At 43.0% G+C, this 14,364-nt stretch overlaps 1 protein-coding gene across 1 annotated transcript in view; it reads right to left on the bottom strand.

Moving 5' to 3' along the window:
• The window catches only part of LOC309567444 (proton channel OTOP2-like), a gene marked incomplete at its 5' end in the record, with an annotated part of 144,535 nt that extends 130,495 nt beyond the window's left edge, over positions 1 to 14,040 (bottom strand). The window contains one exon of the mRNA XM_082272836.1: positions 13,710 to 14,040. Within this exon, the coding sequence (XP_082128962.1) occupies positions 13,710 to 14,040 (331 nt within the window). The remainder of the gene's footprint in view (positions 1 to 13,709) is intronic.
• Positions 14,041 to 14,364: the final 324 nt, after the last annotated feature.

The following is a 14,364-nucleotide window of genomic DNA, read 5'->3' as shown; positions in this document are numbered from 1 at the left end:
TGACATTTCTACAGTAATCAGTGCTATATATATGCACTGTTACTGTAAAAATACACTGGTAGTGAAGGGGTTAACTTTATTTGGGAGGGAGGGGCTGTGTGTGTCCCTAGGGGCGTGCTTTCTTCTGTGATTGGCTGTGGCTTGAGCTGTAAGGACACTGATCAATGGATCTACATAGTAGATCCGTGTGATCAGTGTCTTTACAGCGAGGAGAATGACAGGTGGCTTGTTTACACAAGCTGCCTGACATTCTCCCTCTCCCCCGCCGATCGCCGAGTGACCGGCGGACATCGGGTCCGCTGGTCACACGTGCAGGGGGGTCCGTGACCACGCGGGAGCGGGAGCGCGCCTCCGGGGGCGCGCGCTCGCTCCCTAGACCCTCACAAGCTAGTGACGTAGCCCTACGTCACTTTGCCTGTGAGGGGCTGACCGCCGACGTAGATCGGCGTTAGGCAGTCGGCAAGTGGTTAAAAATGGCACTGTCTCCAATGACTGCAGCTAGAAATTACACTAAGGCTCCATTCACACCCTGGCATTCCGGATCAAGGGCGGAATCGCTGTGATTCTGCCTGTGATCCCAAATCGCTGAAAATCGCGGGGCATGCTTGCAATCCCTGCTACTTCCAATGGCACCCCAATTGCGGTGCAATTTTGCCGCTATTGTCGCTAGACGAATCGTGACAAAATCGCATCGCGATTGGGTTGCCATTGGAAGTAACAGTGACACGACCGAGTACCGCGATTTGCGGCTAATCGGGATCGCGGGCGGAGTCAAAGTGATTCCACCCTCGATCCACTATGCCATGGTGTGAATGGAGCCTTAGGCAGGCCATACACGATGCGAATGTCGATTGATTTATCGTGCGATAAACGCAAGCGGCACTCGTGTACATCATGCGAGTATACCATCAATGTGATCCGAAATTCGTACTACCAAACACTATTTTCTTGTGCCAGTATAGGAAGGGATGCAATGTTGTCTTGACTTTTTAACCACACCTCCACTGGGCACTTCCCCTACTGTAAAAACTCTCAGGTGTGAAAAGTCAATTAGCAATACACATACTTTTGTGTAAAAAAATATACAGAGTATATTCCACGCGCCAAGGGAAAGGGTGTATAATTCTGTGCAAATAACCTATGTGCCTAAGAATAAATAAATAAATGAAGAAGCAGCTGCTGTAGAAAAAAAGGGTATACTGAAAGATGAATGGTCTTAACCACTTGCCGACCGCCGCAAGTACATATACTGTGGCGGTCACAGCCGCTCACAGGCAAAGTGACGTACCGGTACATCACTAGCCTGTGAGGCTCGGGGAGCGAGAGCGCGCCGTCGGAGGTGCGCTCCCGCGTGGTCACGGACCCCCCCCCCGCGCGTGTGACTGGCGGACCTGATGTCCGCCGGTCACTCGCGATCATCGGGTGGAGAGGGAGAAAGGCAGGCGGCTAATGTAAACAAAGCCGTCTGTCATTCTCCCCTGTGTAGAAACACTGATCATACGGTTCTACTATGTAGGACGGTTGATCACTGTTCCTACAGCTCAAGCCACAGCCAATCACAGTTAGAATCACGCCCCTAGGGACACACTTAACCCCTCCCTCTCAAAAAAAAGTTAACCCCTTCACTACCAGTGTCATTTTACAGTAACAGTGCATATGTATAGCACTGATTACTGTAGAACTGTCACTGGTAACCCCAAAAGTGTCAAAAATGTCAGTCAAGGGTCCGATCTGTCCGCCCCAATGTCGCAGTCCCGCAAAAAAAAAAATCGCAGATCGCCGCCATTACGCGTTAAAAAAAAACAACAAAAATGACAAAAATCTTTCCCTTTGTTAGTAAACGCAATAACTTTTGCGCAAACCAATCAAAATACGCTTTTTGTGATTTTTTTTTTTTACCAAACATATGTAGCATATAACAAATTTGCCGAAAATGTTAAACATTTTTGATTTTTACATTTTTTTGGGGGAATTTCATATAAAAAAATGTGAAAAATATTGTTATTTTTTTTACAAAATTGTCGCTCTTTTTTTGTTTATAGCGCATGATCAAAAAATCGCACAGGTGATCAAATACCACCAAAAGAAAGCTCTGTTTGTGGGAAAAAAAGGACGTCAAATTCGTTTAGGTACAGCGTCGCACGACCGTGCAATTGTCCGTTAAAGTCACGCAGTGCCGAATCGCAAAATACCCCCTGGTCAGGAAGGGGGTAAAATCTTCCGGGGCTTAAGTGGTTAAAGAAAGGCCAAGTACAGCGCTTGCTATTAAATAACTAAAGGATAGCAATATCCATGCCAATCTCTGTGGTGAGTGTAAATATCGATAAACAGAGTACAATCAGCGCAGACAGGTGGGTGTAGCTGAAATATAGATGGAAATGCTGGCTGAACACCGACCCGGGATACACAGCAGAAATCCCAGAAAAATATGACAAACAAAATGATGCAGCACAAATCCTAATGATGATGGTACATAAAGAAAAGAGTCCCTAAAAAATAAATGAAACAGATCCTTAGGTCCAACTGGTGCTGAAAGAGGATATAGGAGACAGCGACTCCAAACAGTGATCTCCCTCCACCATAAAGCACACATATGCCCTCACCTCATAATTTGGACCAAATCCCCCAGATGATGACATTCACAGAGATTCCAAGGGATATAATGAAAGAAAAACGGGACCTCTAAGTGCAGATTGCCAGTACTAAAACTCTTTTAATGAATAAAATTGCACTTACAGTACATTCAGAACGACAGAAACAAGCACATCGATAAACTTCACATCGGTCAAAACCAGTGATATTTTACTTCTGTTCTACATTTTGAACCCAACATATGGGTAGTAAACTATTTGAATTCTAATATTACTACACTATTTGGTGCCTTCTTTTTCCTTCCCTATCACATTTGATCATTTACCCCAGAGCCTAAAGGAGCCGTTACCAGCCCATAGGACCACAAAGGGGAACCTATCTAACCCAGGGGGCTATTAAGCTCGATTGGTTCTAATGCCATATGGCATATAGGACCCACTAGATCCGGTAAGTGATCCAATTTATTCATTCACTCGAGACAAGAAATCGATGATATGGCCAATCAAGTCAGAGCACTTGCACCTTCGAATTTTGAAGACACTTTCACTAAGGACATTAACTTTTTGAGCACAAAAGTCAACGTTTACTCTGGACTGTCCATAACTCATTTATATTTTAATACTGTCGATTGCATCTATTTTATACCTATAATTTTATATGTCATACCCCAAGTCACTTATGCACTTTATGGCCCCTTTTTAATTATTTATTGGGAGTTTTTGATGATTTATATGTATATTTATTTATTGATTTTATTTATGACATATTTATTTGATTATATATTTACACTCACCACAGAGATTGGCATGGATATTGCTATCCTTTAGTTATTTAATAGCAAGCGCTGTATTTGGCCTTTCTTTAAGACCATTCATCTTTCATTACACATACTTTTGTGTTTATTACACTTTTCATGCAGACATATTGGCCTCTCAGCAGAGTTTTCTGTAACCTATAGTATTTGATGTATTACGTTATGTTGCAGACGAACACTCGTTCGTGTTATTACTTTTGTTGTATTTTCTTTCCGGAGCGACCTTTTCAGGAATCATGCGTAGTTGTGTGTTGTTCTGTGGAATCGCACGACTCAACCACTAATGATAAGAAATTTGGCCAATTTTCTCAGAAAAACCCAACATGTTGGATATGTGAATTTTTGCTGTCGTACCAAAATCGCATGTCGCACATACCACACTAACGATACGAAAATCGCTCGAATTCACTGGCGATTTGGATTTCTGTTCATAATTCACATCGTGTATGGCCTGCCTAAGACACAAGAAGCAGTGTTTTTCTGGCAGGAAGCTATTGCCCAAAGCCCCATTCACACCTTCACGTTTAAACTCACGCGTTGTAAGGCATAACAACACGTGTGTCATAAGAAGCGAAGGTATTCAATAGGGCTGTGAAGATCTACATGGTGCCATTTAAAAAATAAGGCATATCAGTTTTTCTGTGCTTTTTCATGCACCACAATTCCCGATAGAATAATGTAAATGCGTGAAAATCTGCAACAACACACAATCAAAAAGGATGAAGAAAAATGGACAAAAGACGACATGGATACATGGAAGCCTGACCTAAAGGGAAACCTTCTTTATTTTTTAACATCTTCCTACCCGGCCTATAGTAGAATGATGGGATTTCCCATTCTGAGTGGACGTCATTTGACATCCTCCAGAATGGGCTGCTCGTGCGCACCCCTGGGGGCGTGCAGTGATCCATGGTGTGGTGTGTCCTCCCTATAATGTAGGCTCTTTACCATGGGATCAGCTTTGACCAATCACAGCTGATTACAGTGTATAGGAAATGCCGGTTATCAGAATTCCTCTCCTCACACGGACAAGTAAGTAAGGAGAGGAGAGCCGATAAGAAGCTTTTCTTCCAGGGCAGATCTGCCCCATCACTAATGTCTGTCAGTGTCCACCAGTGATGCCCACCAGTGCCCAGTGATGCCCAACAGCGCCCATCAGTGCTGCCTTTCAGTGCCCATCAGTGATGCCTGTCAGTGCCCATCAGTGCCTCCTCATCAGTTAAACCTATCAGTGCCCATATGTGCTGCCCATCAGTGCCCATTAGTGCTGCGTATCAGTGCCACCTATCTGTGCTGCATATCAGTGCCACCTATCTGTGCTGCATATCAGTGCCACCTATCTGTGCTGCATATCAGTGCCCATCATTTCTGTATATTAGGGCCTCCTCATCGGTGCAGCCTCATTAATGCAGCCTATCAGTGCCCATTAGTGCAGCCTCATCAGCGCACATCAGTGAAGGAGAAAAATTACTTATTTACAAAAAAAAAAACAGAAACTAAACTTTTTTTTTTTAAATTTTCAGTTGTTTAAAAAAAGAATAAAAAACCCAGGGGTGAATAAGTACCACCAAAAGAAAGTGCTATCTGTCTCAAAAAAAAAAAAAAATTTGTTTGGGTACAGTGTAGGGATCGACCGACTTCTTTTTTTTTTTCAGGGCCGAAGCCGTTTATCGGCCACCCTTCAGGCTGATAGCAGATATTAGGTGCCAATATTCTGCACATTTAAAGTTTTATTTTTATTTTTTTGCACTGTCCTTTTAAAAAATGTAAACATCCTGTGTTACAGTAATAGGCAGTGACAGGTACTCTTTATGGAGGGATCTGGGGTCTAAAAGACCCCAGCCCCCCCCTCTGTATTTAAAAGCATTCGAAACACCAAATTTGGCAGGTTTGAATGCTGTCATTTTTTTTTTTAATTCTGGAGACTTTAAGGCACCAGTACCCAAAAGTGATGTCATGACATGGCTCCGGGGTTTTTACATAGAGCCGAATGCAGCTTTGTTCGGGTCTTGCGCTGGCTGGTTGCTCAGGTCACCCAGTGGGGAGACCCGGGTGAGCTGCGAAAGATGGCGGGGGGGGGGGGCGGTGCATCCCCTCCCACTCCTTGTAATGACAATTGAGTGGCTGCTCAGCCGCATCAGTTCTCATTACTAGAAAGCCGACCGTTGGCTCTGATCAATGGTACTGGGGTGGTGCCTCTAGCTGCAGGCATCACTCCGGTACAACCACATGAAGAAATATAGTTCGGGAGAGAAGTAGAACAACAGTCTGCCTGTGTAAACAAGGCAGATCACTGTTCTGTCAGTAGGGAAGGTAGTGATCCTGTGTTCCTGCAAAGCAGGAACACAGATCTTTGCCTTCCTGTAGTACAAGCAACTCCCCCACAGTGGAAAAGCACATTTTAGGCAAACATTTAACCCTTTGATCGCCCCTGATGTTAACCTATTCCCCTTGGAATAGATATTGGGCTAAATTGATGAAGAAATTTGATATTTTACATTTTTTTTATTGGATGTGTTTTATAGCAGAAAGTAAAAAAAAAAAAATAAAAAAAAAAAATATATATATATACTTTTTTTTTTTTAAATTGTCGGTCTTTTTTTGTTTATAGCACAAAATATAAAAACCGCAAAGGTGATCAAATACCTCCAAAAAAAGCTCTATTTATGGGGGGAAAAAAAGGACATCAATTTTATTTGGGTACAGAGTCGCACGACTGCAACTGTCAGTTAAAGTAACGCAGTGCAGTATCACAAAAAATGGCCTGGTCATTAAGGGGGGTAAACCTTCCGGAGCAGAAGTGGTTAAGGTTACTTTGCGGTATATGCCAAGAAAGCGACTAAAACTCTGTAGTGTATTAATATTTGCCTTTCTTTCTTTTTTTTTTTTGAAAATGAACATATTATTTATGATTTTATATATATATATACATTTTTTTTTTTTTTTTGCCTTTCTAAACAAAAAAAAAAAAATGAACAACAAAATGCATAACAAAATATGCATACAATATACACATGCCCAAACTATCTATCCTTCCCAACAAATAAGCATGGGCTATGTATCTCATAAAAGAAGCAAATGTTGCGCTGTCGAAAATCCATACAAATACAAATTGTGTAAAATTCCAAAGAAAAAATAAACAGTACAGGAAGTTATTGAAACTTCATGCTATGTGCCATAAATTCTTAATCTGTGATACCACTCTTCAAATTGCTATATCACACATGCTAAAATATTGGAAGTAAGAAGGAAGAAATCAAATCCAAAACGTGATAGTGCACAGGTGCCCATACTGTATATTCTTTATTCCGAAGTGTTCACACACCAGTGCTCCCCCGAATATAGGAAAGATTAGCCTCTTACTAGAAAATTAGACCTCAATTAGGTCCATCCATGCCCTAGTGAGTTTCACCCCTCACTCCAGGTGTATATGGCAATATCCTCTGGTAATGGCTATAGTTACAGCTGGATGCTGAAACCAGATAGTGTGGAATATGACAAGAGGAGAGCTCTTAGTCCCCGTTCACACTGGGGCGACCTGTGAGGCGACCTGGTCGCCTCACAGGTCGCCGTAGGTCGCCTTCCATAGGGAAGCTGCGGACCCGTTCTAATAGGAGCGACACAAGTCGCTCCGACTTAGAAAAAGGGTCCGGAGCTTCTTTGGGGCGACCCGGAGGCGACCGCCATAGACTTCAATGTTATGAAGTCCGTGCCGGCCGCTCCGAGGTCGCGGCGCGCTGCTCGCACCGTGACCTCGGAGGTCGCCCCGGGAAGTCGGATCACCCCAGTGTGAACGGGGCCTCATTGTTCAATGTAGTATAAAATCAATGATTATTTATTTAAATAGTTACTCACAAGATTCCAGTAATGAAAGGAAGTTTGTTAATATACTCGTCTACAGCCCTGGCGGGTGTGCTGACGTTACCGCTATTTCCCCCACCAATGTGATAGGCAAAAGTATACTAATCAGGGTTTCCTGGTGATGGAATCTTATCATGGCTCCTTGCTGACTGCTGAATGTAAAAAAAAAAAGATTTGCCGGCATTAAAAAGCACAAAAAAAAACATTGTAGGATCCCCCCTATCCATACCAGGCCCTTATCTGAGCATGCAGCCCAGCAGGCCAAAATAAGGAGGGGGGGGACGAGTGAGCAGCCTCCGTCCTGAACCATACCAGGCCATATGCCCTCAACACAGGGGGTGCTTTGGGGCAGGGGGGCTCTCCCCCCCCCCTCCAAAGCACCTTACCCTATGTTGATCGGGACAAGGGCCTCTTCCCCACAACCTTTGCTGGTGGCTGTGGGGGTCTGCAGGTGGGGGGTTTATTGGAATCCGGAACCAGCATTAATAAGAGGACCCCCAGATCCCAGCACCCCTCATGTGAATGATTAGGGGTACATACTCATTCACCAAAAAAGTGCCCAAAAAGTAAATAAAAAGGCAGACACAGTTTTTGCAAGTCCTTTATTTAAAAAAAAAAGTGTCCGCCAATGTAGATCCGTCATCAATCACGATAACTGCCACCACCGCCGACCCCAAAAAAAAAAAAGATATAAAGAGAGAGGGCCGCATCAGATGCTGGCTCATGTGATGTCATGAAGGGGTGGGGCCACTGGTGATGTCATCAGGTGGCCCTGCTCCTTCTTTTATTTGGCGGTTGGAGATGGCGGAGCTGTAAGACGGTGGGAGCCAGCATCCAGTGCTGACCTTTTTTTCTGCTCAGCAGTGGTGGCAGTCATTGTAATTGATGGTGTGTCTACACCAGGAGACATTTTTTATTAAAATGAAAGGACTTGTAAAAAACTGTGTCTGCCTGTTTGGTACTTTTTAATTTTACTTTACCCCATATTCATTTACATGGGGAGCAGAATCTGGGAGCCCCCTTTTCAACCACATTAAGATTTACTGCGGCAGGCAGCCTCTCCTGCAGGAACCGACGTAGCTCTACGTCAGTCGCGCACGTGGTGCTGAGGGGCGAGCGTGCGCCGCTGGAGGCGTGCTTTCGCCCCCACTAGGCAGCTAAGATGCCGATGCACGGGACCAGCGGCACTGATTGCCGCCGGCTGTCCGCGATCGCTTCCCGCAGAAAGAGAAGGACGGTCAGTTGTTGTAAACACAGCTGACCGTTCTTCTCTCTGGAATGATCATAGAGCCCCTGTGATCCTTCTATATAGGATCACATGTCTCTATGATCATTTCACAAGCCCATCCCCCCCACAGTTAGAAAACACTCCCCTAGGCTTACACTTAACCCTTTGATCACCCCTAGGTTAACCACTTCCCTGCCAGTGTCATTATTACAGTAACAGTGCATATTTTTAGCACTGATTTCTGTAGTAATGTCACTGGTACCCCCAAAAGTGTCATAAATGTCAGTTAGGGGTCCGATCTGTCTGCCGCAATGTCTCAATCCCGCTAAAAATAGCAGATCGCCGCCATTACTAGTAAAAAAGAAATAAAAAATAAAAATGACATAAATCTTTCCCCCAGTTTGTGGACGTGATAACTTTTGCGCAAACCAATCAAAAAGTGCTTATTGCGATTTTTTTTTACCAAAAATATGTAGCAGAATACAAAGTGGCCTAAAAGGATGAAAAATTTGGATTTTTAAACTTTTTTGGTGGGAATGTTATATATCAGAATGTGAAAAATATATATATATATTTTTTTTATGTCTCTCTTTTTTTGTTTATAGCACACAAAAAAAAAAAAAGCGCACAGGTGATCAAATACCACCAAAAGAAAGCTCTGTTTGTGGGGAAAAATAGGACCTCAATCTTATTTGGGTACAGCGTTGCACTAACACGCAATTTTCCGTTTCAATAACGCAGTGCCGAATCGCAAAAAATGGCTTGGTCATTAAGGGGGCAAATCCATCCAGTCCAGAAGTAGATGAAGGGGGATTACGGATTCTGATAAGCCCCCCCACCCACAGCACCCTACAGCCATTGGCCATGGAAGTGGGGAAGAGAGCACAACCAATGTGACAACTAGCCTTTCCGGCATTCCGGGAATATTAACTGTTTTTTGAAACTATCACATTAAAGGGGTTTACTTCCGCTTTAATTACCACATGCATATAATTATATATTTCCTTCTGTGAATTGAGTTTAACACCTGTTCATGTCCATTCACCAAGCATTTTCAGCGTTTTGTGGTAATTACCACAAAACCGTACAGTGACAATTGTAGGATCACATGCAATATATAGGCAAAATGTGGCTGGACACCTAAATAAGACGTGCAAGATGTTTTTGTGAATAGAGCCCATTGTCCGTGAACTGTGATTGACCTAATCTTGTACTTACTCATTTATGTGCATAGTGCTATTTACTGCAACCTGTGACAATATATTGGGTTCATTCATCACTTTACCAGTGTAATATTTGCTTTTTGATACTAAACCTTAAGAGTCGCAGAAGAACAGAGAACCAACCTACCAAGCCGCTTTTGCAGGGACAGTGCTAAATCCCTAATATAAATAAATATATATATATATACTATACAGTGCCTTGCGAAAGTATTCGGCCCCCCTTGAACTTTGTGACCTTTTGCCACATTTCAGGCTTCAAACATAAAGATGTAAAACTGTAATTTCTTGTGAAGAATCAAACACAAGTGGAACACAATCATGAAGTGGAACGAAATTTATTGTATATTTCAAACTTTGTTAACAAATAAAAAACTGAAAAATTGGGCGTGCAAAATTATTCAGCCCCTTTACTTTCAGTGCAGCAAACTCTCTCCAGAAGTTCAGTGAGGATCTCTGAATGATCCAATGTTGACCTAAATGACTAATGATGATAAATAGAATCCACCTGTGTGTAATCAAGTCTCTGTATAAATGCACCTGCACTGTGATAGTCTCAGAGGTCCGTTTAAAGCGCAGAGAGCATCATGAAGAACAAGGAACACACCAGGCAGCTCCGAGATACTGTTGTGGAGAAGTTTAAAGCCGGATTTGGATACAAAAAAATTTCCCAAGCTTTAAACATCCCAAGGAGCATTGTGCAAGCGATAATATTGAAATGGAAGGAGTATCAGACCACTGCAAATCTACGAAGACCTGGCCGTCCCTCTAAACTTTCAGCTCATACAAGGAGAAGACTGATCAGAGATGCAGTCAAGAGGCCCATGATCACTCTGGATGAACTGCAGAGATCTACAGCTGAGGTGGGAGACTCTGTCCATAGGACAACAATCAGTCGTATACTGCACAAATCTGCCCTTTATGGAAGAGTAGCAAGAAGAAAGCCATTTCTTAAAGATATCCATAAAAAGTGTCGTTTAAAGTTTGCCACAAGCCACCTGGGAGACACACCAAACATGTGGAAGAAGGTGCTCTGGTCAGATGAAACCAAAATCAAACTTTTTGGCAACAATGCAAAACGTTATGTTTGGCGTAAAAGCAACACAGCTCATCACCCTGAACACACCATCCCCACTGTCAAACATGGTGGTGGCAGCATCATGGTTTGGGCCTGCTTTTCTTCAGCAGGGACAGGGAAGATGGTTAAAATTGATGGGAAGATGGATGGAGCCAAATACAGGACCATTCTGGAAGAAAACCTGATGGAGTCTGCAAAAGACCTAAGACTGGGACGGAGATTTGTCTTCCAACAAGACAATGATCCAAAACATAAAGCAAAATCTACAATGGAATGGTTCACAAATAAACATATCCAGGTGTTAGAATGGCCAAGTCAAAGTCCAGACCTGAATCCAATCGAGAATCTGTGGAAAGAACTGAAAACTGCTGTTCACAAACGCTCTCCATCCAACCTCACTGAGTTCGAGCTGTTTTGCAAGGAGGAATGGGCAAAAATTTCAGTCTCTCGATGTGCAAAACTGATAGAGACTTACCCCAAGCGACTTACAGCTGTAATCACAGCAAAAGGTAGCGCTACAAAGTATTAACTTAAGGGGGCTGAATAATTTTGCACACCCAATTTTTCAGTTTTTTGTTTGTTAACAAAGTTTGAAATATCCAATAAATTTTATTCCACTTCATGATTGTTTCCCACTTGTTGTTGATTCTTCACAAAAAATTACAGTTTTATATCTTTATGTTTGAAGCCTGAAATGTGGCAAAAGGTCGCAAAGTTCAAGGGGGGCGAATACTTTCACAAGGCACTGTATATGCCCAATAGTATTAGGTGAACGGTTCGGCCCGAGCACGATTTCCCCATCTTTATTACATTTTCTTAATAAGCCCCCCCATCAAGTCTGGGAGGCCAGCAAGGAGAGACAGACGTTCCCATGACTTACTAAACCATCCTCATCCTCCATTACCCAACCAGAGACTAGTGCATAGTCCACCACAGCTTTGGGAGCCTAGCTGCGTATGGGGGCCCAAAATCCATTCGGACTTTCATAGGGCGTAACCTGCGCATTTTATATCCTGAATACCTATCACAGTTTTGGAGGCCCTAAAATGCCAGGATAGTACAAACACCCCCAAATGGTCCTTTTTGGAAAGGAAACACTCCAAGGTATTTGTTAGGAGGCATGGCAAGTATTTTTCAGATTGCATTTGGTGCCACAAGTTTTTGGAAAATGAAGACATAAAACAAACATTTTTATTTTATTTTCTTTTTTCATTTTTCAAAACCTTGTGACAAAACATGAGATCTGAAAAATACTCACCATACCTCTTATCAAATACCTTGGAGTGTCTACTTTACAATAAAAGGGGTAATTTGGGGTGTGTCGTAACTGGGATTTTAGGGCCTTCAAAACGGTAATAAGTAGTCAGGGTGCAATTCTGCATACTGTATACCCATGGCATGTGTGAGAAATATATCATTAAAGTGATTTGTTATTTTCCAAAAACTTGTGGCAAAAAATAAAATCCTCCGTGGACTGAACATGCCTCTCAGCAAATACCTTAGGGTAGCTACTTTCTTAAAAAGGGTCAGTTGTGGGGTGTTTCTACTGCCCTGGGGTTTTAGCACCTCAAGAAATGTGAGGCAGTCAGAAAATAATTACTGCGTAAATTCCATTATATATATATATATATATATATATATATATATATATATATATATATATACACCATAGTTTGTAAATGCTTTAACTTTAAAGCAAACCTAATAATTTATACACTTATTAGCTTTTTTTTTACCAAATACATGTAGCAGAACACATTTTGGCCTAAATTCATGAAATCCATAGATCCATATTTCATGAAATCATAGATGAAATCAATAGATCCATATTTGCTTATGAATAATCTAATTGATTTAGTGCCGGTTCACACCAGCATGACTTTGAAGCTGAACTTCTTTAACAGAAGTCAATGCAAGTCCTGCTGAAGTCATCCCAAAGTAGTGCATCAGACTTGAGTCGCACAGATTAGAACAGTTCTATTGCCGTTAATGGAGAGTGAGTTGTCGGTCACAGCAGTGCAGTGGTGTATTGTGGTTTTGTGCTGCCCTAGGCAAGACTAAAATTGGGCGCCCCCCCATGTAAATCTGCCTCACTCCTTTTTTAACGGATGTGACTCCCTCCAAGATTGAAGGACTACAAGGCCCAGCATCAACCTCTGAGATCTCACGAGAGGGGGGGGGGTGAGGGGGGGGGAGAGAGGGAAGGGGGTGGGAGAGGGAGGTGGGTGAGGGAGAGAGAGAGGGGGTAGGGGAGGGAGGGAGAGAGAGGGGGGATGAGAGAGAGAGAGAGGGGGGGTGAGGGAGAGAGAGGTGGTGGATGAAAGAGGGAGGGGTGAGAGAAAGAGAGATAGGGGGGATCAGAGAGTGAGAGGATGAGAGAGGGGATGGGAGAGAGAGGGTGAGATTATAGAGAGGGGGGATGAGAGAGAGAACAAGAGAGGGGGGGTGAGAGAGAGAAGAGAGGGGGATGAGAGAGAGAGGGGAGATTAAAGAGAGATAGAGAGAGAGAGTGAGAGAGAGGGGGGATGAGAGAGAGAGGGGGGATGAGAGAGAAAGAGGGTGATGAGAGAGAAAGAGAGAGGGGGTGAGAGAGAGAGGGGGTGAGTGAGAGGGGGTGAGAGAGGCAGCTCTAGCAACCAGTGGACAATAGAGTCTCAGGTGGAGGGGGGGTGGCTTTTTTGCTGCCCCCCTGCAAAGTGCTGCCCTAGGCCTGGGCCTTGTTGGCCTAGGCCAAAATACAGCACTGCAGCAGTGTGAACCAGGGTTTAACCATTTAAAATGGTATTAGCAAAATGTTCATAATTCTATGAAATACACCTCTAGATACAAGATATAACTTTTAGAAACAATTTTAAAACAAAGAAAGAGAAGTAATTAGCAATTACAAATGTTGACTATCAGGAGTAGTTTACTGACCTCTCATCCATATTGGACCTGCCTGGCAATCCTTATACAGAACTGCATTTTTGTTCTTCCAGGTGAAGAACATTTGGAAAAGCATCCACAAAATACAGATGGCCATCATGAAAGTGAGGAATATAAGAAAGTCTTTCTCGAAGATGTCAATGTCCTCACTGAACACGCAGGTTAGCAAAGCACAGCTGAAGAGAAGGACATTGGAGCCCACCAATGCAGAGTGTAGCCTACTTCCTTTTTTCCAGTCCCTCTTCTGATCTTTCTCCTGGATTACCCATCTTCTGTTCTGTAGAGCATCATCGGTGGTGTTCAACTCTAGATTATCCTCCATTATAGCTTCAAAATGAGTCAGTCTTCTTGTTTGAGCACAATCACCCACTGTGCATCGTCTACAACATTCAAGGCATAGACAAAACACATTCAGGTCCTACATATACGTCAAGTCCTTTCCTTGGGCTGCTGTTTAGTTGGTGGATAAAGGCCCTCTTCCTCTGTACCAACTTGCTCTGTAGGTTTATTTTACATACCTGTATTCTGTGGCTTTCTATACCATTTTGCAATGGCACAAGGCAGTGTGATAGGAATTCCCAAAGAGAAAGGAGGAGGGAAAATAGAAAGTTTCAAAGCGTCTGTGCTACCAGGTGATAAGGAATGA

Source organism: Pelophylax lessonae (genome assembly GCF_965119305.1).
Source record: "Pelophylax lessonae genome assembly, chromosome: 11".
NCBI lineage: Eukaryota > Metazoa > Chordata > Amphibia > Anura > Ranidae > Pelophylax > Pelophylax lessonae.
This window is presented reverse-complemented; position numbering and strand designations above follow the sequence as displayed.